The 24,217-nt window shown below is 58.5% G+C and overlaps 2 protein-coding genes across 2 annotated transcripts; one reads left to right on the top strand and one right to left on the bottom strand.

Annotated features, from left to right (window-relative positions):
• The first annotated feature begins 1,923 nt into the window (after positions 1-1,923).
• ESAM (endothelial cell adhesion molecule) lies at positions 1,924-17,714 on the top strand. Its single transcript, XM_088522016.1, has 7 exons — positions 1,924-1,972; positions 7,184-7,350; positions 7,422-7,632; positions 12,934-13,089; positions 14,125-14,247; positions 16,820-16,952; positions 17,423-17,714. The coding sequence occupies exons 1-7, from the start codon at positions 1,924-1,926 to the stop codon at positions 17,712-17,714; spliced, it is 1,131 nt and encodes a 376-aa protein (XP_088378142.1).
• A 666-nt stretch (positions 17,715-18,380) lies between these two features.
• Positions 18,381-22,012, bottom strand: NRGN (neurogranin). The gene is made up of 3 exons (XM_088522014.1): positions 21,990-22,012; positions 20,632-20,847; positions 18,381-18,435 (listed from the first exon to the last, which is right to left on the bottom strand). The coding sequence occupies exons 1-2, from the start codon at positions 22,002-22,004 to the stop codon at positions 20,641-20,643; spliced, it is 222 nt and encodes a 73-aa protein (XP_088378140.1). The 5' UTR covers positions 22,005-22,012; the 3' UTR covers positions 18,381-18,435; positions 20,632-20,640.
• Positions 22,013-24,217: the final 2,205 nt, after the last annotated feature.

Below are 24,217 nucleotides of genomic sequence, written 5' to 3'. Positions count from 1 at the left end.
CATTCCACATAAAACAGAGCTTTTTTTTTCTTTTTTTTTTTTTTGCGTTTCATACGGGAGAGAAGGGAAAAAAAAAAACTGCCTTTTTGGGGGGTTTTTCTTTGGTTTTCCCCCTCCCGCCACGTTGCGTTTTCACCCGTCCGTGTCTCAAAAGTGTTATTTCCACCCCAAAAAAAGGAGGAAAAAAAAAAAATTAAGCAATAGGCGGCGGCCGGATGGATCCCGGCTCCGATGAAAACGAGGCCGGATCCCCTCGCTGCCCAGTGTATGTGTGTGTATATATTATATATATTATATATATATATAATTTTAGGTTTCCGTTTTGTTTCCCCTGTATCCCGCTCTCCTCCTCGTATAGCGTTGCCATATCCACGTTTTTTTAAATTTTATTATTATATTATTATTTTTTAAGAAAAAATGTTACAATTCCTGGCCTTTTTATTATTATTTTATTATTATTATTTTCCCTTCTGCCATTCGCGTTTTAACCCCTTATATATATATTATATTTCCTTTTTTTTTTTCCACGCGGGATTTTTTGTACGGATACAATCCAAGCTGTGAGAAGGCGGGATGGAGGTGGGGGAGGGATTTTGGTGGGAGGGCTGGGGGGGAAAAAAATCACATTTAATCCCGTTGTTTTCCGAGCCCTCCGCTCGTTTTCGCGCTGGCGTTTTGGGGGGGTTTCCAGGTTTTTCCGTATTTTATTTTTTTGATTTTTTTCCCCCCAAAACCCATCTCATCGAGCCGTGGAAGTTGTGACATGCGCTGAATGTGTCGGTCCTAATAAAATGGAGCAAACGCGCGCGGCGCTGTCCTGTCTCGGGGGGGTCTCGGCGCGAGCGAGAGGGTAGCGCCGGGATTAACCCGCTTAATCCCCTGCCTCGCTTTTAGGGATTTCCTCCTTTTTAGGGATTTATTCCGTCCTCTTCCCCGCCGGACTCATTTGATTAAAGCCCTCGGGAACGCCGCTCCGGAGCCGATTAAGCCGACACGGGCGCCGGAGCCAGGGAATATCCCGATTTCCCTCCCCCGGGAGAATATCGGCTTATATAGGCGTTTAATAGCATTAAAGGAGCCCGGTATCATAAGGTTGTGTATTAGATTAATATTAGATTAATATTAGATTAATATTAGATTAATATTAGATTAATATTAGATTAATATTACTCTAATTGGCTTAAATATTCCATATATTTAATATTACTGTATATTTAACACCAGCAGCACCTTAATTTTTACACCTATTACCTTTAATTGCAGCAAAGCTTCATTACTTAATCATTTGGATTTTAAATTATTTTAACCTGGCTGCTCTTTATATTTATCTTCACTTTCTATTAATTATTATATTAATTCTTATTTATTATATTTTATTATCTATTTATATTTATTAATTTCATTTATTAGTGATATTATTATATTTTATAGTAATATTTATAGATAGTTATATATATAGTTATATTTATTATATATAGTTATATTTATAGTATATAGTTATATTTATAGTATATTTTATTTTATTAGTGATATTATTATATTTTTTCCTTTAAATTTTTTAATTAATTTTAATTTATTTTTTAAATTAATTTTAATTTTTATTATCCTTATTAGTCTTACTATTAGTTATTATTATTAGTCTTATTTCTATCTTACATTTTTTGACTTATCTTATATTTTTTACATGTGCTTTTATTTATTCGTATCATAAGGGGAGGGCGCTCCCCGCAGCGGAGGCCGCCGAGGCCCCGCCCCCATCTCGAGGCCACGCCCTCTAGCAGCAGGCCACGCCCACACGCCCCGAGCCCCGCCCGGGAGCGAGGCGCCGCCGGGCCGGAGGCCACGCCCCCCACCTGGGCCACGCCCCCCACCTGGGCTCCGCCCCCTCGGCCGGGCCGGGGGCACCTGCTGCGCGGCGGGGCCATGGGCGAAGCGGCGCCGCGGGCAGCGCTGGCGCTCGCGGCCCTCCTGGGTGAGCGGGAAACCGGGATACCGGGGCCGGGAAAACGGGAGCGGGGCCGGGAGACCGGGAGAGGCGCCGGGAGACCGGGAGAGGCGCCGGGGAGCGGGGAAAGCGCCGCGCGGGGACGGGCGGGGAGCCCCCGGGGCGCCCGTTCCTCAACCCTCCGCGCAGCCTTAATGCCATCAACGCTGCCCTCGTTAGCGTTAATTAACGCTACCGGGGCCCTCGTTAACACCGGGGATTATTATCCTTAACGGCGCCCTTAAAAGCGGCGGGAAAACCCGCAGCGGCGCCGCGGGGGTTAACGGCGGCCGGGCGCTCTCCAGGGCAAAGACCCTTTATTTTATCTTTATTTTAATATGTATATAATATATGTTTATTTTTATATATGTATATTTATATATATATTTTTATATATATATTTATATATATATTATATTTATATATATATAAACATTTATATATATAATATTTTATATGTAAATATATATAAATGTTTACAATGATGATATATATTATCGTTTTTCACATTTTTATCGTTTTTACTATTTTCCCTATTTTCTATTTTTCCTTCCTTTTTTCGCCCATGATTCGGATTCTCCGGAGGCTCTGGATTTTTTCCTTCTCCTGCCCCCCCCGCCGCCCTCCCAACGGGGTCGTGGGAAAAGCGCCCGGCGCTTTTCCCACCGGATTTCGCTCCCGGGTCCCGGCGGTTCCTATCGGCCCCGGTTAAAAATAGTTCCGAAGAGAGGAGAAAAAAAAAACGAAGAAAACCCCCAAAAAAGGAGATTTTTCTTGACCTTTCCGACAGGCTCCCGGGGGCCGGTTTTTCCGGCCGGCTTCTCCGCTCGCTCCGGTTCGGCCGCTCGTTTCCATCGCCTTAAATCAAAGCTCCCGGTTTAATTTCGGGTTCGGTTTCACGGCGCCCGAGCGGCTTAATCCGAGCGCGCGAGGCCACGGAGCGAAATCCCTAAATCCCCAAATCCCCTTTTCCCCCCCTGCTCCGCTTTAATCCGCCACCTCCGCTTTCAACAGCGCCCAGGCTGGAAAAATGGCCTTTGCGGGCGGGAATGGGGACTGGAAAAACCTTTGGAGGGGCCGATTTCTCTGGGAATATCAGGCTGGGAATAGCAGATGTCATCGGAGAACCAGGGTGGAAAATTTTGCTGCGGATTAGCCAAAAGTTCAGGAAAAACGGGCTTTTTTTTAGGGGGGTTTTCCTGGATTTTTTCCCCCAGCTCCATCCCTGATTTTTCCCGATTTCCCATTATTTCTCTCTCCGCCACGCCGCTGTTATCCGCATATGCCCGGGATTAATTTTTAGAGCCGATTAAAGCCTTAAGCGGGGGCGGATTTGAGGTGGCAAAAGACGGAGCCGGCGCCAACGGAGCCCTGGGCTCGGCCTTCCGCATCCGGCACCGCCGCGGCCTGGGCCCGGACCTCATTAGGCTTCAGAGTTAACGCACCGAGTGGCAAATCCCGCCTGGGATTACGACGCCCACCCCATATTGGGCTCCCAAATAACCCCTAGATGAGTTTCCAGAGGGTTTGTGCTTGTGTCTCCCGCTTCATCCCTTGGGAAAAGCCTTCCTGGTCCCCCCCAACATTCCAACTCTCCCAGCTCTGGAAAAAACAGCTCTTAAAGAAAATATTTCATGGAGATTAAATGGAGATTTAATATGTAATAAGAGAGAGGGGGAGGAAGGGATGTGTCCCCCCTCCTGCCGTATCCCGATCCCGAATTTTCCTTGGGCGCCCAGAGCATCCTTGAAGCGGCTCCTCCCGGAGCCGGATAGGGTGGAGGGAGCCCGGGAGCGCCGGAGCCTTTCCCAGGAAATCCAGGAGGCGTTGGGCCTCTGATTGGGGGGGAAAAGGCCGTTTCCCAGGGGGAAAACCTATGGATAAGGTTCTTTCTGCTGGGATGTTGCGGATTTTGGGGTGTCCATGGCTTTTACGTGCCGTTTCCCAAGAGAGATGCAGGGATTTGTCAGGAAACGGGACATAGTGGAGATTTCACTTAGAGGGGGAAAATCCTTAAAGGAAAATTCACCTAGGAGCGAAGTTTCCAAGCGGGAAAGCAGTTTCCCCCCCACCGGGGAAAATAATCGGAGCCGCCATCGGGAATTAAGGATTTATCCGCCCGGTTTTAGCTATTCTTAGGAGGCCGGAGGCATCCGGCGGCTTTTCCTGGGGGGAACCGGGACTCGGTGCCGTCCGGAGGCGGATCCACCTCCGGAGCGCTCCGGCCGCATTGTCCTGCTCCGGTTATCGGCTCCGGCAGCGTTTCCTGCCAAGGAGCCGCCGGGAAGCGGGGCGGATGTCTGGGAACGGCCGGGAAGGGGGGAGAAGGGAATAACAACCCGAACCGGCCGGATGCGCCGGGAGGGGGGAATAAATCCCCGGCAGGTGTTTTTTGCGGGAATAAAAACAAGGGGGTTTTAAGGGATTATGGGAGCGACGTTCACGCTCCGGTTCCCGGGATCGATGGCCTCTCCTGGCCTCCGGGCGGGAGCGGGAAACCTGCTCCGGGATGGGGAAAATACCCGGTGCGGGATGGGGAATGGAGCGGTGCCCGGTGTGGGAAAACCGGCCCATGTAGGGAAAAGGGTCCGGGATGGGGAATCACCCCATGGGGGAATAGCCAGGATAGGGAAAACACCTGGTGTTGGGAAATGATCCGGTGTAGGGAAAACAATCCAACATGGGGAAAATGTGGGGAAAATACCCGGTATGGGAATTCTGTCCGGTGTGGGAAAATACCCAGGATGGGAAAACTCCTGTTGTGGGAATCCACCCGATGTGAGAATCCACCCGATGTGGGAAAACCCCCGGAAAGGGGATGCTCATCCCCTCTTCAGCCGATCCCATGGGAATCCCCTCTCCAGCCTGCTCTTCCCGGGGTCTTTCCCTGCTTTTCCTACCCTCTTTTCCCCATGTGTTTTTGGATACCAGGAGGCAACTTATCCCACCGGGATTTTATCCCGCTCTAATCCAGGTGCTTCTGGAGACCTGGATCATCCTCCCCCATTCCCTAAAAAAAATCTCAACTAAGGGAGCTCCGGAATGGGGGGGATGGAGACCGGGAATGAAGGCGATTGGAGCAGCCCCGGCTTTTCCCAGGGCTCCAGCCCAGCTTCCCGCACCCTCCGAAGAAAGGATGGATGGGATTTATTTCCTATTTGATTTTGTGCTTTATTCTACATTGTTTTATATCATGTCGTATAGTTTAATTTTGATTTTCACGTCGATTTTAGGATTTTCCATTTGACTTTATTTTGATTTTCCAGTTGGTTTGGGATTTGACCTCATGTGGATTTTACGGGGTGTTTTATTTGTGATTTTGTTATTTTAATTTTGATTTCAGTTTTGATTTCCTTTTTCATCTCATATTTGATTTTCTGATATATTTTCTATTTAATTTATTTAATATGTGGTTTTATTTGCCATTTTATTTGTGAGTTCAACTTTGATTTCGGTTTTAATTTTATATTTGGTCTCAGATTTTCTTTTATACTTGCTCTTAGTTGTGATTTTGCTCCCGATTTTGATGTTTTTCTCCTATGGAATCTTATATTTGAGCTCAGATTTGGTCTTCTGGAAGGTTCCATACCTGATTTCCATCACGAGCTTCTGTTGGATCTTATATTGGATCCTGATTTTGATTTTAATTTGAAATTTGATTTTATATTTGTTCTTATGCTTGATTTTCTTCATGATTTTTAGTCTGAATTTAATTTTGGCCTTATATTTGACTTTATATCTCCCTTTTTTTTTTCCAATTCCCATCTCTATCCCTACCCCATCCTCATCCCATCCCATTCCCATTTCTGTCTCTGTCTTCATCCCATTCCCACCCCATCCAATCTCCATCCTCATCTCCATGCCCATCCCCTTTCCCATCTCCATCCGTGTCCCATCCCATTCCGATTTCCCATCCCATCCCATGCATCCCCAACCTATCCCATCCCCATCCAAATCCCCATCCCTATCCCATCCCCATCCCTATCCCATCCCTATCCCATCCCCACCGCACCCCATCCCCATCCCCATCCCCATCCCGTCCCCATCCCTATCCCATCCCTACCATCTCCATCCCCATCCCTATCCCATCCTACCCCATCTCATCCCCATCCCTATCCCCATCCCCACCCCATCCCATCCCCATCCCTCCCCATCCCTCCCCATCCCTATCCCCACCCCATCCCTATCCCTATCCCATTCCACCCCATCCCCATCTCCATCCCACCCCATCCTCATCCCATCCCCATCCCCATCCCTATCCCATCCCCATCCCTATCCCATCCCCATCCCCACCCTATCCCCATCCCTTTGACATCCCCATCCCATCCCCATCTCATGCCTATGCTATCCCCATCTGAATCCCCATCCCACCCCATCCCCGTCCCTATCCCATCCCCATCCCTATCCCCATCCCCATCCCCATCCCCTTCCCCATCCCATCCTACCCCATCCTCATCCCCATCCCTATCCCATCCCCATCCCATCCCCATCCCACCCCCAATACCTATTCCATCCCCATCCGCATCCTATCCCCATCCCCACGCCACCCCACCCCATCCCCATCCCTATCCCCATCCCTACCCCCATCCCACCCCATCCCTATCCCATCCCCATCCCATCCCCATCTGAATCCCCATCCTCATCCCACCCCATCCCATCCCCGTCCCTGTCCCACTCCCAATACCTATCCCATCCCCATCCCCATACCTATTCCATCCCCATCCCATCCCCATCCTATCCCCATCCCCATTCCCATCCCCATCCCACCCCCATCCCTATCCCCATCCCTACCCCCATCCCTATCCCATCCCTATCCCATCCCCATCCCATCCCCATCTGAATCCCCATCCTCACCCCACCCCATCCCATCCCCATCCCATCCCCGTCCCCATCCCACCCCCAATACCTATCCCATCCCCATCCCTTCCCCATCCCCATCCCATCCCATCCCCATCTGAATCCCCATCCTGTCCCCATCCCCATCCCTATCCCATTCCCCATTCCATCCCCATCCCCATCCCTATCCCATTCCCCATCCCATCCCCCATCCCATCCCCATCTCCACCCCATCCCCACCCTATCCCCATCCCCATCCCTATCCCCACCCCATCCCCATCCCCACCCCATCCCATCCCTATCCCTATCCCCACCACATCCCTATCCCATCCCCATTCCCACCCCATCCCCATCCCCATCCAGGCGCGCTGGCGGCGGCGTCGCGGGCGCTCGAGGTGCACGTGGCGCGCGCCGCCGTGCTGGCCGTGGAGGGCGAGGGCGCCGTGCTGCCCGTGTGGTACAGCGGCCGCTCGCGCCGCGCGCCCTACGTCACCTGGCTGCTGCACCCGCCGCACGCCGACCCCTTCCAGGTGCGTCCCGCGTTCCCGCCGCGGGAATCGCCCGCGCGCGGCCGTTCCCAGCGGTGCCTGCGTCCCGCCAGATCCTCACCTACCTGGACGGCGCCGTGAAGGTGGAGGAGACGCCGCTCAAGGGGCGCGCCAGCTTCCTGCACCCCGTGGCGGCCTCGCGCAACCTCTCGGTGCTCATCAACGGCACCCGCGAGGCCGACTCGGGCCAGTACGTGTGCACCGTGAACGTGGCCGACGAGGCCGCCGGCCGCAACGTCGCCGTGGTCAACCTCACCGTGCTGGGTACGGCGCCGCCGCGCGGGACGGGACGGGACGGGCGGCTGCGCCCCGCGGGGGGAAAGAGCGATGGGGGGGTTCCCACGGCGGCGTGGGAAAATAGCGGGGGGATTTCCCACGCCGGCGTGGGAAAATAGCGGGGGGATTTCCCACGGCGGCGTGGGAAAATAGCGGGGGGATTTCCCATGGCGGCGTGGGAAAATAGCGGGTGGATTTCTCACGCCGGCGTGGGAAAATAGCGGGTGGATTTCCCACGCCGGCGTGGGAAAATACCAGCAGGATTTCCCACGCCAGTGTGAGAAAATATCAGGTGGATTTTCCACACCGGTGTGGGAAAATAGCGGCAGAATTTCCCATGGCGGCGTGGGAAAATACCGTGTGGATTTCCCATGGCGGCGTGGGAAAATAGCAGGTGGATTTCCCACACCAGCATGGGAAAATACCGGGTGGATTTTCCACACCGGTGTGGGAAAATACCAGGTGGGTTTCCCACACCAGCGTGGGAAAATACCGGGTGGATTTTCCACACCGGTGTGGGAAAATACCAGGTGGGTTTCCCACGGCGGCAGGGGAAAATACCGGGTGGATTTCCCACGGCGGCGTGGGAAAATATCGAGTGGATTTCCCATGCCGGCGTGGGAAAATAGTGGCAGAATTTCCCACACCAGTGTGGGAAAATAGCAGGTGGATTTCCCACGGCGGCATGGGAAAATAGCGAATGGATTTCCCACGCCGGCGTGGGAAAATACCGACCGGATTTCCCACACCAGCATGGGAAAATACCGGCAGGATTTTCCACGCCGGTGTGGGAAAATATCAGGTGGATTTCCCACACCTGCATGGGAAAATAGCGTCAGAATTTCCCACGCTGGCATGGGAAAATAGCGGCAGAATTTCCCACGCCGGCATGGGAAAATACCGGCAGGATTTCCCACGCCGCTGTGGGAAAATACCGTGTGGATTTCCCATGCTGGCGTGGGAAAATACCGGGTGGATTTCCCACGCCGGCGTGGGAAAATAGCGGATGGGTTTCCCACGCCAGCATTGGAAAATAGCGGGTGGATTTCCCATGTCGGCGTGGGAAAATAGCGAGTGGGTTTCCCATGCCAGCATGGGAAAATACCAGGTGGATTTCCCGCACTGGGGTAGGAAAAGAGCGGATGGGTTTCCCATGCTGGCATGGGAAAATATTGGGTGGGTTTCCCACACCGGTGTGGGAAGATACCACGCTGGCATGGGAATATATCAGATGGTTTCCCCACAGCAACATGGGAAGATAGCGGGTGTTTTTCCCACAGTGGCATGGGAAAATATTGGGTGTTTTTCCCACAGTGGCATGGGGAAATATCGGGCATATTCCTGCAGCAGCACGGGAAAACAGCGGGTGTTTTCCTGCAGTGGCATGGGAAAATAGTGGATGGGTTTCCCACAGCGGCATGGGGAAATGGTGGCATCTTCTTCTCATGGGGCGGCATCCACATGGAAAAACACCCGGGTCTTTTTCCCGTGAGGCGGGATCCGTGTGGGAAAATCCTGGGATCTTTTTCCCACGGGGTGGCATCCAGGTGGGAAAATCCCGGGTGATTTTCCCACGGGGACGCGGTAATCGCCCAATGGGAAAACACCCGGGTCTTTTTCCCGTGGGGAGAGGGAGGAGGAAGGCGGGAGCGTGCGGGGTGACGTGGGGTGACGCAGGGTGGCACGGGGTGGCCCAGGGTGACGTGGGGTGACATGAGGTGATGCGGAGTGACGTGGGGTGATGCGGGGTGACACACAGTGACACAGGGGGTGACACGGGGTGACATGAGGTGACCCGGGATGGCGCAGGGTGACGCGGGGTGATGCGGGATGATGCGGGGTGACCCAGGGTGGCGTGGGGTGACATGGGGTGACCCGGGGTGGCGCAGGGTGACACAGGGTGACATGGGGTGACGCGCGGTGACGCAGGGTGGTGCGGGATGACACAGGGTGACGTGGGGTGACATGGGGTGACCCAGGGTGATGCGGGGTGACCCAGGGTGGCGCAGGGTGACACAGAGTGACACGGGGTGGCACAGGGTGACCCGGGGTGGCACGGGATGACCCGGGGTGACATGGGGTGACATGGGATGGTGTGTGGTGACGTGGGGTGACGCGGGGTGACATGGGATGACCTGGGGTGGCACGGGGTGACACAGGGTGACATGGGGTGACCCGGGGTGACGCGGGGTGACACGCGGTGACACGGGGTGACATGGGGTGACGTGGAGTGATGTGGGGTGAAATGGGGTGGCCCAGGGCGGCGCGGGGTGACATGGGATGACACACGGTGATGCGGGGTGGCACGCGGTGGCACGCGGTGACCCAGGATGGTGCAGGGTGACGTGGGGTGACCTGGGGTGACATGGGGTGATGCGGGGTGACCCGGGGTGGCGTGGGGTGACACAGGGTGACATAGGGTGACTCACAGTGACCTAGGGTGCCGCGAAGTGACGTGGGGTGACATGGGGTGATGCGGGGTGACCTGGGGTGGCGTCGGGTGACACAGGGTGACATAGGGTGACTCACAGTGACGTAGGGTGCCGCGAAGTGACGTGGGGTGACATGGGGTGACCCGGGGTGGCACGGGATGACACGGGGTGACATGGGGTGACGCGCGGTGACGCAGGGTGGTGTGGGACGACACAGGGTGACACAGGGTGACGTGGGGTGACATGGGGTGACGCGTGGTGACGCGGGGCGATGCAAGGTGACACGCAGTGATGCAGGGTGATGCGGGTGACACAGGGTGACACGGGGTGACACGCGGTGACGCGGGGTGATGTGGGGTGATGCGGGGTGACGCAGAGTGACACGGGATGATGCAGGGTGATGCAGGGTGACATGGGGTGACGCGAGGTGACGCGGGATGACACGGGGTGGCGCGGGGTGACACAGGGTGACATGGGGTGACGCGACATGACACGGGGTGATGCAGGGCGACGTGGGGTGACCCGGGATGGCGTGGGGTGACAAGGGGTGACGTGGGGTGACATGGGGTTGTGCGGGGTGACCCAGGGGTGACACGGGGTGACATGGGGTGGCACACGGTGATGCGGGGTGACACGGGGTGGCGCAGGGTGACACGGGGTGACACACAGTGATGTGGGGTGGCACAGGGTGACGCAGAGTGACCCAGGATGACGTGGGGTGATGCGGGGTGACCCAGGGTGGCGTGGGGTGACATGGGGTGACCCGGGGTGGCGCAGGGTGACACAGGGTGACATGGGGTGACGCGCGGTGACGCAGGGTGGTGCGGGATGACACAGGGTGACACAGGGTGACGTGGGGTGACATCGAGTGACCCAGGGTGATGCGGGGTGACCCAGGGTGGCACAGGGTGACACAGAGTGACCCAGGGTGGCACAGGGTGACCCGGGGTGGCACGGGATGACCCGGGGTGACATGGGGTGACATGGGATGGTGTGTGGTGACGTGGGGTGATGCGGGGTGACATGGGATGACCTGGGGTGGCACGGGGTGACACAGGGTGACATGGGGTGACCCGGGGTGACGCGGGGTGACACGCGGTGACACGGGGTGACATGGGGTGACGTGGAGTGATGTGGGGTGAAATGGGGTGGCCCAGGGTGGCGCGGGGTGACATGGGATGACCTGGGGTGGCACGGGGTGACACAGGGTGACGTGGGGTGACCCGGGGTGACGCGGGGTGACATGCGGTGACACGGGGTGACATGGGGTGACGTGGAGTGATGTGGGGTGAAATGGGGTGGCCCAGGGTGGCGCGGGGTGACATGGGATGACACACGGTGATGGGGGGTGGCACGCGGTGACACACGGTGACCCGGGATGGCGCAGGGTGACGCGGGGTGACCCGGGGTGACATGGGGTGATGCGGGGTGACCCGGGGTGGCGTGGGGTGACACAGGGTGACATAGGGTGACTCACAGTGACGTAGGGTGCCGCGAAGTGACGTGGGGTGACGTGGGGTGACCCGGGGTGGCGCGGGATGACCCGGGGTGACATGGGGTGACATGGGATGGTGTGTGGTGACATGGGGTGACCCGGGGTGGCGCAGGGTGACACAGGGTGACATGGGGTGACGCGCGGTGACGCAGGGTGGTGCGGGATGACACAGGGTGACACAGGGTGACGTGGGGTGACATCGAGTGACCCAGGGTGATGCGGGGTGACCCAGGGTGGCACAGGGTGACACAGAGTGACCCAGGGTGGCACAGGGTGACCCGGGGTGGCACGGGATGACCCGGGGTGACATGGGGTGACATGGGATGGTGTGTGGTGACGTGGGGTGACGCGGGGTGACATGGGATGACCTGGGGTGGCACGGGGTGACACAGGGTGACATGGGGTGACCCGGGGTGACGCGGGGTGACACGCGGTGACACGGGGTGACATGGGGTGACGTGGAGTGATGTGGGGTGAAATGGGGTGGCCCAGGGTGGCGCGGGGTGACATGGGATGACCTGGGGTGGCACGGGGTGACACAGGGTGACGTGGGGTGACCCGGGGTGACGCGGGGTGACATGCGGTGACACGGGGTGACATGGGGTGACGTGGAGTGATGTGGGGTGAAATGGGGTGGCCCAGGGTGGCGCGGGGTGACATGGGATGACACACGGTGATGGGGGGTGGCACGCGGTGACACACGGTGACCCGGGATGGCGCAGGGTGACGCGGGGTGACCCGGGGTGACATGGGGTGATGCGGGGTGACCCGGGGTGGCGTGGGGTGACACAGGGTGACATAGGGTGACTCACAGTGACGTAGGGTGCCGCGAAGTGACGTGGGGTGACATGGGGTGACCCGGGGTGGCGCGGGATGACACGGGGTGACATGGGGTGACGCATGGTGACGCGGGGCGATGCAAGGTGACACGCAGTGATGCAGGGTGACGAGGGTGACACAGGGTGACACGGGGTGACACGCGGTGACGCGGGGTGATGTGGGGTGATGCGGGGTGACGCAGAGCGACACGGGATGATGCAGGGTGATGCAGGGTGACATGGGGTGACGCGAGGTGACGCGGGATGACACGGGGTGACACGGGGTGACATGGGGTGACACGACGTGACACGGGGTGATGCAGGGCGACGTGGGGTGACCCGGGATGGCGTGGGGTGACGAGGGGTGACGTGGGGTGACATGGGGTTGTGCGGGGTGACACGGGGTGACGCGCGGTGATGCGGGGTGGCGCAGGGTGACACAGGGTGACATGCAGTGACATGGGGTGACGCGGGGTGGCGCAGGGTGACACAGGGTGACACGGGGTGACCCGGGTGACACGGGGTGACCCGGGTGCCACCGCAGTGCCGCCGGGCGCCCCCGCGTGCCGGCTCCACGGCAGCCCCGGCGTGGGCCGCGACGTGACGCTGAGCTGCGCCTCGCGCCACGGCAAACCCCTGCCCGCGTACCGGTGGCAGCGCGCGGCGCCCGCCGCACGCGTCTTCTTCCCGCCCGCGCACGGTGAGAACGGGGGGAAAGGAGGGGGCTTGGGGGGAAAATAGGGGGTTTTGGGGGGGAAATTTGGGTTTTTTGGGGGGAAAATGCGCTAAGTGGAGGGGAAATGGTTGCTGGGGGTAAATGCGCCCTAATGGGGTGCTGCTTCTTGCTGCCTGTGTACGGTGAGCGCCCGCAGCGGAATGGGGGGAAAGGAGGGGGATTTGGGGGGAAAATAGGGGGTTTGGGGGGAAAATTTGGGTTTTTGGGGGGGAAAATGCGCTAAGTGGAGGGGAAATGGTTGCTGGGGGGATAATGCGCCCTAATGGGGTGCTGCTTCTTGCCACCCGTGTATGGTGAGTTCCAGCGTGGAGAGAGGGGAAAAAATGGGGGGAAATGATGGTTTGGGGTGTGAAATGAGGGTTTTGGGGAGGAGAAATAGTTTTTTTGGGGGGGAAAATGCACTAAATGGAGGGGGGAATGGTTGCTGGAGGGGGGAAATGCGCCCTAATGGGGCGCTGCTTCTTGCCACCCACACACGGTGAGCGCCTGCAGCAAAAATGGGGGGAAAGGAGGGGGTTTGGGGGGAAAAGAGGGGGTTTTGGGGGGGAAATTGGTTTTTTGGGGGGGAAAATGCACTAAATGGAGGGGGAAATGGTTGCTGGAGGGGGGAAATGCGCCCTAATGGGGCGCTGCTTCTTGCCACCTGCACACGGTGAGTTCCAGCGCGGAGAGCAGGGACGGGGGCAAAACCGGGGGGAAATGAGGGAGTTTTGGGGGAAAATGAGGGGTTCTGGGGGGAAAATTTGTTTTGTGGGGCTGGAAAATGCACTAAATGGAAGGGAAATGGTTGCTGGGGGGGAAATGCCCCCTAATGGGGCGCTGCTTATTTTCATCTGCGTGCAGTGAGCACCGGCGCGCTGTGTTGCAGATAGCGGGAAAGAGGCGAAAAAAAGGGGGGAAATGTGGGTTTTTTTGGAGAGAAAATCCACTAAATGGAAGGGGGGATCCTCTGGGGGGCAATCCGTGGAACGGAGGGGCAAAGGGCGGTTTTTGGGGCAGACGGCGTGCGGGGCACCCTGCGGCTCAGCAACCTGTCGGCCGACATGGCCGGCGTCTACGTGTGCGTGGCCGAGAACCGCGCGGGCGCCGCCAGCTGCAACCTCACCCTGGCGCTGCCCCACGGTGAGGGGACGTGGGGACATGGGGACGGGGGGCGTGGGGACACGGGGACATGGGGACATGGGGGCATGGGGATATGGGGGCGTGGGGACGGGGACGTGGGGACATGGGGACGTGGGGACGGGGGGCATGGGGACACGGGGACGTGGGGACATGGGGACACGGGGACGGGGGGCGTGGGGATATGGGGGCATGGGGGCATGGGGGCATTGGGACATGGGGACAGAGGGATATGGGGACACGGGGATGGGGGGCGTGGGGACACGGGGACATGGGGACATGGGGACATGGGGATATGGGGACAGAGGGATATGGGGACAGAGGGACACAGGGATGTGGGGATATGGGGGCATTGGGTCAGAGGGATGTGGGGACACAGGGACGTGGGGGCATGGGGACATGGGGACAAAGGGATATGGGGACGTGGGGACATGGGGGCATGGGGACGGGGACGTGGGGACATGGGGACAAAGGGATATGGGGACGTGGGGACATGGGGGCGTGGGGACGGAGACGTGGGGACATGGGGACATGGGGACAAAGGGATATGGGGACGTGGGGACATGGGGGCGTGGGGACGGGGACGTGGGGACATGGGGACAGTGGGATGTGGGGATATGGGGGCATTGGGACACAGGGATGTGGGGATATGGGGACATGGGGACATTGGGTCAGAGGGATGTGAGGGCACGAGGACGTGGGGGCATGGGGACATGGGGACAGAGGGATGTGGGGACACGGGGACGGGGGGCGTGGGGACACGGGGACGTGGGGACACGGGGACATGGGGACACGGGAATGTGGGGACTTGGGGACATGGGGACAAAGGGATATGGGGGCATTGGGACATTGGGTCAGAGGGATGTGGGGATATGGGGACATGGGGGCATGGGGACATAGGGCCACCGGGATACAGGGATGTGGGGACACTGAGACACAGGGATGTGGGGACACTGGGATGTGGGGATATTGGGACATTGGGTCAGAGGGATGTGGGGACATGGGGACGTGGGGGCATGGGGACAAGGGGACAGAGGGATATGGGGACATGGGGCCACCAGGACACAGGGATGTGGGGATATGAGGACATTGGGACAGAGGGACATGGGGATATGGGGACATTGGGGCATTGGGTCAGAGGGATGTGGGGACACGGGGACTTGGGGACACGGGGTGTGGGGACACAGGGACATGGGGATGTAGGGATATGGGGGCATGGGGACATGGGGACAGGGGGACATGGGGAGGTGGGGGCATTGGGACATGGGGACTTTGGGACAGAGGGACACGGGAATGTGGGGCATTGGGACACAGGGATGTGGGGATATGGGGGCATTGGGACATTGGGTCAGGGGGACATGGGGACACGTGGACGTGGGGACACAGGGACATTGGGACAAAGGGACACGGGGACATGGAGAGGTGGGGGCATTGGGACATGGGGACATTGGGACAGAGGGATATGGGGCCACCAGGACACAGGGATATGGGGATATGGGGGCATTGGGACATTGGGTCAGAGGGACACAGGGGCATGGGGACAGGGGGACATTGGGACAGAGGGACACAGGGATATGGGGGCCTGGGGACATTGGGACACAGTGGGACATGGACATGGGGACACAGGCACATGGAGACATTGGGACACAGTGGGATGGAGACACAGGTACATGGGGACACGGGCACACAGATGTATGGGGACAGTGGGACAGTGGGACAGAGACGCAGGGACATGGAGACATTGGGATACAGGGACACAGGAACACAAAGACATGGGGATACAGGGATATGGAGACCTGGAGACCTGGGGACTCGGGGACATGGGGACACAGGGACCGACATGGGGACATTGGGACACAGTGGGACAGGGTCACAGGGACATTGGGACACAGTGGGATGAGGACATGGTGGCCTGGGGACACAGGGACTTGGGGACATGAGACACAGTGGGGTGGGACACAGAGACATGGGGGAGGGTTGGGAAAAGGGTGGGACAGGGACAGAGGGACATGGAGCACAGGGACATGGTGGGACAGGGACACGGGGACGTGGGGACACAGCGGCACAGGGACATGGGGACATGGTGGGACAGGGACACGACGCGGTGGCATGGGGACATTGCGTGGGGATTTGGGGACATGGGGACACGGTGGCACAGGGACACAGGGACATGGGGACATAGGGACACGGGGGTGTGGGGACATGGTGGGATGGGGATACAGGGTCATGGGGACATCGGGACACGGTGGGATGGGGACACGGATGTCGGGATCTGGAGAAATGGTGGGAATGGACATGGGGACACAAGGACATGGGGACACAAGGACATGTGGACACAGGGATGCGGGGACACAGTGGGAAAAGCGGCACCTGCAGACACGGGGACACGGTGGGACAGGGACACGGGGACAGAGAGAGACCGGGAGGTGGTGGAATGGGGTCCCGGGAACATGGCGGGATGTGGGAATATGGTGGATTGGGACGCGGAGCCACAGGGACATGGCAGGACGGGGACACGGGGACATGGGGACACGGGGACACAAGGGACACGGGGACACGGGGGTGGCCCCGGCAGGCGGCTCCGGGGCGGTGATCGCCGGCGGCGTCCTGGGCTCCCTGGCCGGCTGCGGCCTCCTCCTCTTCCTCGGGATGCAGCTCCGGAGCCTCCGGCGCCGGCGGCGGCACGAGGAGGCGCCCAACGAGATCAAGTGAGCGCGGGCGGGAATATCGGGATAAACTGGGGGGGATAGCCTGGGATTTTGCCTAGGAAGGGACGGCTTTGGATAACCTGGGAATTTTCCCCATGCTGAAGGGGTTTTGGGGGAATATCCCAGGATTTCTCCTAGCCGGGAGGGGTGTATGGGATACCCAGGATTTTTCCATGCAGCAAAGGGATAGGGGGGAGTCATATAGGATTTCCCCTAGCAGGGGGGGGAAAATCTGGGATTTTTCACCTGGGCAAAGGGTATGGGAGAATATCCCGGGATTTTTCCCCACGGCAGAGCGATTTGGGGTGATATCCTGGGATTTTATTTTCCCGGGCAACAAGGGGTTATGGTGGAATAACCCGGGGGCAATAACGCCAGAGGATTACGGGGGGGAATATCCCGGGATTCCTCCTAGCAGGGCAGGGATCCGCGGGCCCATCCCGGGATTTCCCCCCTCCTCGTATCCGCAGGGAAGACGCCGTCGCTCCCAAACCCTTCGCGTGGCCCAAAAGCGCCGGTTCCGACGCGGCCTCCCGGAGCAGCACCCTGTCCTCGGCACCGGGACGCGCCAGGCCGGGGGGAGCCACCGCGGTGCCCCCGGTGCCCCCGGTGTCCCCAGTGTCCCCGGTGTCCCCGGTGTCCCCGGTGTCCCCGGCGTCCCCCGCGTCCCGGCGCCAGCCCCTTCCCGCCGGCAGCCTGGCCCGCATGGGCGCCGTGGCCGTCATGGTGCCGGCGCGCAGCCAGGCCGGCTCCCTCGTGTGACGCCCCATCTTTTTTTCCCCAAAAAAACCCTTTTTGGGGTTTTTTTTATTATATATATCCCATTTTTTTGCGGCGCTTTTAATTATTAATTTTTTTTTTTGCGGTTAGTTTTTAACCCTGTAGGAGGCTAACGGGGAGGATGGGGAGGATTTGGGGCTATTTTTGCTCTTTTTTTTTTTAAAAAAAAAAAAGGAAATATATATCTATGGTTGGAAATGTAATGTTTTTCATAAAAGTATTGAAATTCTGGGGTGTTTTTGGGTGCGTTTTGGGTGCGCGGGGTGAGGGGAGCGCCTATGACGTCACAGGGGCTGCTGTGACATCATAAGGGGTGTCTCCATCCAGCAGTGATGTCACAGTAGCCGCCGTCCCACCCTTATGACATCACCCCCGTCCTCCCGCCTCCCTGCGCTGTGACGTCACAGTGGCCACCCCCCCCTCCCCCGTGTGACATCACGCCGCCCCGCCCTCCCCCCCCCCGTGGCGTCGGCCTGGGCGTGACGTCACACGGCGCGGCTCTGACATCATCACGGGACGCGGGCATGACATCACGGGGCGCGGGGACGAGGCGGCGGGCTGCAGGTGTGACGTCACGGGGCGCGGCTATGACGTCAGAGGGGCAGGCGGGGGGGGGGCCTTTATTGGTGGCCGGGGGGGACATGCAGAGCGGCGCATGCGGGGGCACCGTGACGAGCGGGGGGCTCCGGGCGTCCGGCGGCGCCTGCAACGAGCGGGAGAGAGCGGTGAGCGCCGCGTCCCGCATCCCGCATCCCGCATCCCGCATCCCGGAATCCGCTTCCGCCGCCCGCTGCTTGCATCGCGCCCCGCGCCCGCTTCCGACGGCCGGATTTGCACCCGCTCCTTGCATTGCACCCGCTTCTTGCACCTGCATCTTGCATTGCACCCTGCGCCCACTCCTTGCATTGCACCTGCTTCTTGCACCCAGTTCTTGCATTGCACCTGCTTCTTGCGTCTGCATCTTGCATTGCACCCTGCGCCCACTCCTTGCATTGCACCTGCTTCTTGCACCTGCTTCTTGCATCTGCATCTTGCATTGCACCTGCTTCTTGCATTGCACCAGCTTCTTGCACCGCTTCTTGCACCTGTATCTTGCATTGCACCCTGCGCCCACTTCTTGCATTGCACCTGCTTCTTGCACCCAGTTCTTGCATTGCACCCGCTTCTTGCACCTGCATCTTGCATTGCACCCTGCGCCCACTCCTTGCATTGCACCTGCTTCTTGCACCCGCTCCTTGCATTGCACCCGCTTCTTGCACCTGCATCTTGCATTGCACCCTGCGCCCACTCCTTGCATTGCACCTGCTTCTTGCACCCAGTTCTTGCATTGCACCTGCTTCTTGCGTCTGCATCTTGCATTGCACCCTGCGCCCACTGCTTGCGTTGCACCTGCTTCTTGCACCCGCTTCTTGCACCTGCATCTTGCATTGCACCCTGTGCCCACTCCTTGCATTGCACCTGCTTCTTGCACCCAGTTCTTGCATTGCACCCTGCGCCCACCCCTTGCATTGCACCCTGCTAGCACCCACTTCTTGCACCCAGTTCTTGCATTGCACCCACTTCTCACACCCGCTTCTTGCACCCTGATCTTGCATTGCACCCTGCACCCACTCCTTGCATTGCACCCCGCCTGCACCCAATTCTTGCACGCAGTTCTTGCATTGCACCTGCTTCTTGCACCCAGTTCTTGCATTGCACCCACTTCTCGCACCCGCTTCTTGCACCCTGATCTTGCATTGCACCCTGCACCCACTCCTTGCATTGCACCCCGCCTGCACCTGCTTCTTGCACCCAGTTCTCGCATTGCACCTTGCACCCTGCCTGACCCACTTCTTGCACCTAATTTTGCACCCGGCTCCTGCATTGCACCCACTTCTGGCACCCAGCTCTCACACTGCACCCTGCACACACTTCTTGCACCCAATTTTGCATTCTGCTCTTGCATTGCACCCATTTCTTGTTCTCATGTCTTGCATTGCAGCCGCAGGTGCATCTTGCACCCATTTCTTGCGCTGCACCTGCAGCCACATCTTGCACCCATTTCTTGCACCCATTTGTTGCATTGCACCTGCAGCCACATCTTGCACCCGTTTCTTGCACCCATTTCTTGCATTGCACCCTCCCTGCACCCAATTTTGCACCCAGTCTTTGCAATGCTCCTTGCACCCTGCCTGACCCGCTGCTTGCACCCAGACCTTGAATTCACCCCGCTCCCTTCCTGCACCCGTTTTTGCACCCAGTTGTTGCATTGCACCCGCTTTTGGCGCCCAGCCCCTGCATTGCACCCCGCATCCTGCCTGCACCCAATTTTGCACCCAATTTTGCATCCAATTTTGCATTTTGCACCCAATTTTGCACCCACTCCTTGCACCCAGCCTTGCATTGCACCTGCACCCACTTCTTGCACCCTCTCCTTGCACCCAGTTCTTGTCCCCCCCCTCATCCCAAACCCCAATTTCAGGCAAAAATGGGGAAGAGGGGGAGGAAAAGAAAAAAATTCCCAACCTGGTCCCACTCCCAGGGACCCTCCGGTTCCGCATCCCGACCCGCTTCCCGTTCGGATCGCGCCGGTGCCGACGGTGCTTTTAAAAATAGCCGGCGCCGGGGCCGCGTTGCCAAGGGAGCGGCGGCAACAGCATTCCCGTCGGGAAAGAAAGCCCCATCCCCAAATCCCAAGGAATTCCCGCAGGGGAACCGCTCCCATTCCCAGCTCCCAAGGAATTCCTGCAGGGAATGCTGCGCCCCAAGCAGTGAGGCCGTGAGAGGCCTCACGGAGGTTGAGGCCAAAGAGATTCCCGACGGAGTGGGATAGCGCAGCTGGAAAAGGAGGCCGAGCTCAGGGAAAAAAATGGGGGAAATAGGGAAAAGGGGGAATTTGGGCTCCCAAAAAGCCCCTCACCGGGGCGGGCTAGTCGCCGTTGCGGAGGTCGCCGGCGCGGGCGCCTCCGGAGCACTCGGCATCCTTGGTTTTCCGCTCCATCTCTCCACCTTTGATCTTCTTCCGAGTCATGTGGCCGCGGAAACTCGCCTGGATCTTGGCGGCGGCCGCGTTGGCGTCGGGATCATCCAGGGGGATGTCCAGGATGTCCTCGTCCAGCTTGGGGCACGCTCCCTCCTGCGCACGGATACGGGATACGGGAAAAAAACACAAGGAAGGGGCAACGACTCCAGCATGGACAATCCAAACGCTCCGCTTTGCCCTCGGCCTCGAGCATCCCGGCGGGAAAAATTCCCAGCTCCGAAGTGGAGCCACCCACGGGGCACAAGAGCCGAGTTCCCAATTTAGCGCTAGGGGCTGCAAAATCCTCCTTTATCCCTTATTTTATTTTTTTATAGCTGGGGAGGGTTGGATAACCTTCTTCCCAGCTCCGTCATTCGGGATTGGGATCTGTCGCCGCATCCTTATTTTGGGGGGATGAGTTGGGGCGGGAGGGGGGAATAAATCAATCCCGCTTGGAGCAATATTGAATAAATCACTGCAGCTCCCTCCCCATCCTGGCCAAATTTGGGGTGTGTGGAGGGGGTTAAATCCAGCGGGATTTATGGATCTGGGATGATTTTGGGGTACGGGGGTTGCTCTGCCCCCGCCGTGGCATGTAACGAAATCCGCCGGGCTCTGCGGAGCGGAGAAACCGGATCACTCGGAGGAGCGGAAAAAAAGGGGAGGGAAAGACCTGGCGGAGGTGTAGGGTGATCCCGGCTGGAAAATAAAGGAGGGGGGAGCTGTTTTATCCGGGATCGGTGGAAATAAGTATGGCCCGATATAGCCGTGCTGGACCTGTGCCCCCCTCCCGTGCCGGTCCGGATGCCGGGGGTGTTTTCCAGCGGATCCATGTGGATCTGGGGCGAGCCGGGAGGCTCCGGCGGGAAGGGAACGGAGCCGGAGGAGGGAAAAGCGGCCGAAAGTCCGCGCGTGGGTGGGAAGCGGGGAGATTAGGAAAAAAATAATAATAAAAATAGGGAATTTTCTGCCGGATCAGCCGCTGCCTGGGGGGGCTCCGCATGGTAAGAGTGGGTAAACCGCTCCCCAGGAAAAAAAAAGGGGGGGAAAATCCCAAATGGGATAAAGTAGGTGTTTGCGGGACCCCGTTTTAACCAACCCCCCCTCCGCCTTAAAAAACATCCCCCCTTTTCCATATCCCGAACGCCCGGAGCGCGGGAAGCGCGGGGCGGGTTGCGGGAAAGAAATTCCACCAAATCCCCCCAAAATCCCCCCGAATCCCGCCGAATTCCCCCCGGGACGGCGCGGGCACCTACGCTGCAGCAGTCCATGGTGCGGGCGCTGCGGAGCCGGGCGCTGCGCGCTGGCCCCGGCCGCGCGCGCGGGCGGCAAGTTGAGCCCAGCCGCTCGCCTACGTAACGCGCCGCCGGCCCCGGCAGCCTATCAAGGCCCGCGGGGGGGTCCCTCCTTTATATATATATATATATTATATATATAATCTCCCTTTTTGATTTTTTTCCCCTCCTTTTTTTGCGCCCCCCCCCCCCGCCTTCCTCCTCCTCCCTCGCGCCCCGCTCGCTCGGCGCTTAAAGCTGCAGCTTTTCCCTGCCCCGAGAGTTGTTTTATTCCCCCCCCTCCTGCTCCCGTTTTTTTTTTCCCAAATTCCAGCATCCTCTGGCATGGGATCGTGGGATGGGGAATTGTGAGGTGGAAGGGGCTTCGCCACCCCCTTCTTGCCCTCTGTTGCAGAGCGTTATCCCACCTTTATTATTATTATTATTTCCCTGTTAAAATGTAGGGAAAAACTTCCAGGAGGGGAAAACACCCCCCTGTGCCATTCCCGGGTCCCCCCCTCCTTTTCCCGCTCCGCGAGGCTCAGCCTGGATCCTGACCTAGTTTTCGGAGCCGCCTCCTCCTCCTCCTCCCTTTCCCGGCGCTCCGGAGAGGGGTGGGAGGGAGGGATGCTCCGGAGGGAGGATTCCGGATGCATGGGGCATGCGGATGGCCCAAATTTAGGGATTATTGGGGGGGTCTGGGGCAAGCTGGGCCCACAGGGATTTCTGGGAGACGGGTGGATGTGTGGGGCGTATGGACACGGGATGGGATGTATGGAGCTGGGATGGGATGGGTGGGATGGATGGACCTGGGGAGGGATGGATGGAGCTGGGTGGGATGTGTGGAGCTGGGATGGGATGGGTGGGATGGATGGACCTGGGGAGGGATGGATGGAGCTGGGTGGGATGTGTGGAGCTAGGTGGGATGTGTGGACATGGGTGGGATGGATGGAACCGGGTGGGATAGATGGACATAGGGTGGGAGGTATGGAGCTGGGGTGGGATAGATGGAGCTGGGATGGGATGTATGGACATGGGATGGGATGAGTGGACCCAAGGGGGGGGATGTATGGAGCTGGGGTGGGATGTATGGACATGGGATGGGATGAGCGGACCTAGGTGGGATGTATGGAGCTGAGGTGGGATGTATGGACATGGGATGGGATGAGCGGACCCAAGGGGGGGATGTATGGAGCTGGGGTGGGATGTATGGACATGGGATGGGATGAGCGGACCTAAGGGGGGGATGTATGGAGCTGGGCCGGGATGTATGGAGCTGGGGCAGGATTCATGGACATGGGATGGGATGAGCAGACCTAGGGGGGATGTACGGAGCTGGGGCAGGATTCATGGACATGGGATGGGATGAGCAGACCTAGGGGGGAATGTACGGAGCTGGGGCAGGATTCATGGACATGGGATGGCATGAGCAGACCCAGAGGGGGATGTACGGAGCTGGGCCGGGATGTACGGAGCTGGGACGCGTGGCCATGTCCCTGGGAAGGGCCATCCGCTCCCGGAGCGCCGTGGGCACCGCCGTGTTCGCCGCCGGCGCCGCTTCCCGCCGCTCCTGGGCTTGGGAGTTGCTAGGCAACCTCCCAAGGCTCCGGCTGGGCGCGCGGTGCCGCCGGCTCCGGCTCCGGCGCCTTCCCGGCGCTCCCGGCGCTGCCGCCCCCAGGGCTGCCCCAGCCCCCGGCATCGGCCACGAGGGCATCGCTGTCCTGGCCCCACTGTCGTCATTGGCTCCATCCATCCATCCATCCATCCGTCCATCCATCCATCCGTCCATCCATCCCATCCTCATCTCCACCCCATCCCCATCCCCATCCCTATCTCCATTGCATCCCCATCCTCATTCCCATCCCCATCCCATCCCCATCCTCATCTCCATCCCATCCCCATCCCATCCCCATCCTCATCTCCATCCCATCCCCCTCCCATCCCCATCCCATTCCCATCCTCATCTCCATCCCATCCTCATCTTCTCCCCATCCCATCTCCATCCCGTTCCCATCTCCTCTCCATCCACTTCCCCATCACCATCTCCGCCCTGATGTCCATTCCCATTCCCATCTATATCCCATCCCCATCTCCATCCCATCTCCATCCCCATCCCATCCTCATCTCCTCCCCACCCCCATCTCCACCCTGATGTCCACTCCCATCCCCATCCCAAGCTCCATCTCATCTTCATCCCTATTTCCAAATCC

Source organism: Tinamus guttatus, unplaced genomic scaffold (genome assembly GCF_059628265.1).
Source record: "Tinamus guttatus ecotype Peru unplaced genomic scaffold, ASM5962826v1 Tinamus_guttatus_pri_ptg000143l, whole genome shotgun sequence".
Lineage (NCBI taxonomy): Eukaryota > Metazoa > Chordata > Aves > Tinamiformes > Tinamidae > Tinamus > Tinamus guttatus.
The sequence above is the reverse complement of the archived record's forward strand: the minus strand, read 5'-3'. Positions and strand labels throughout refer to the sequence as shown.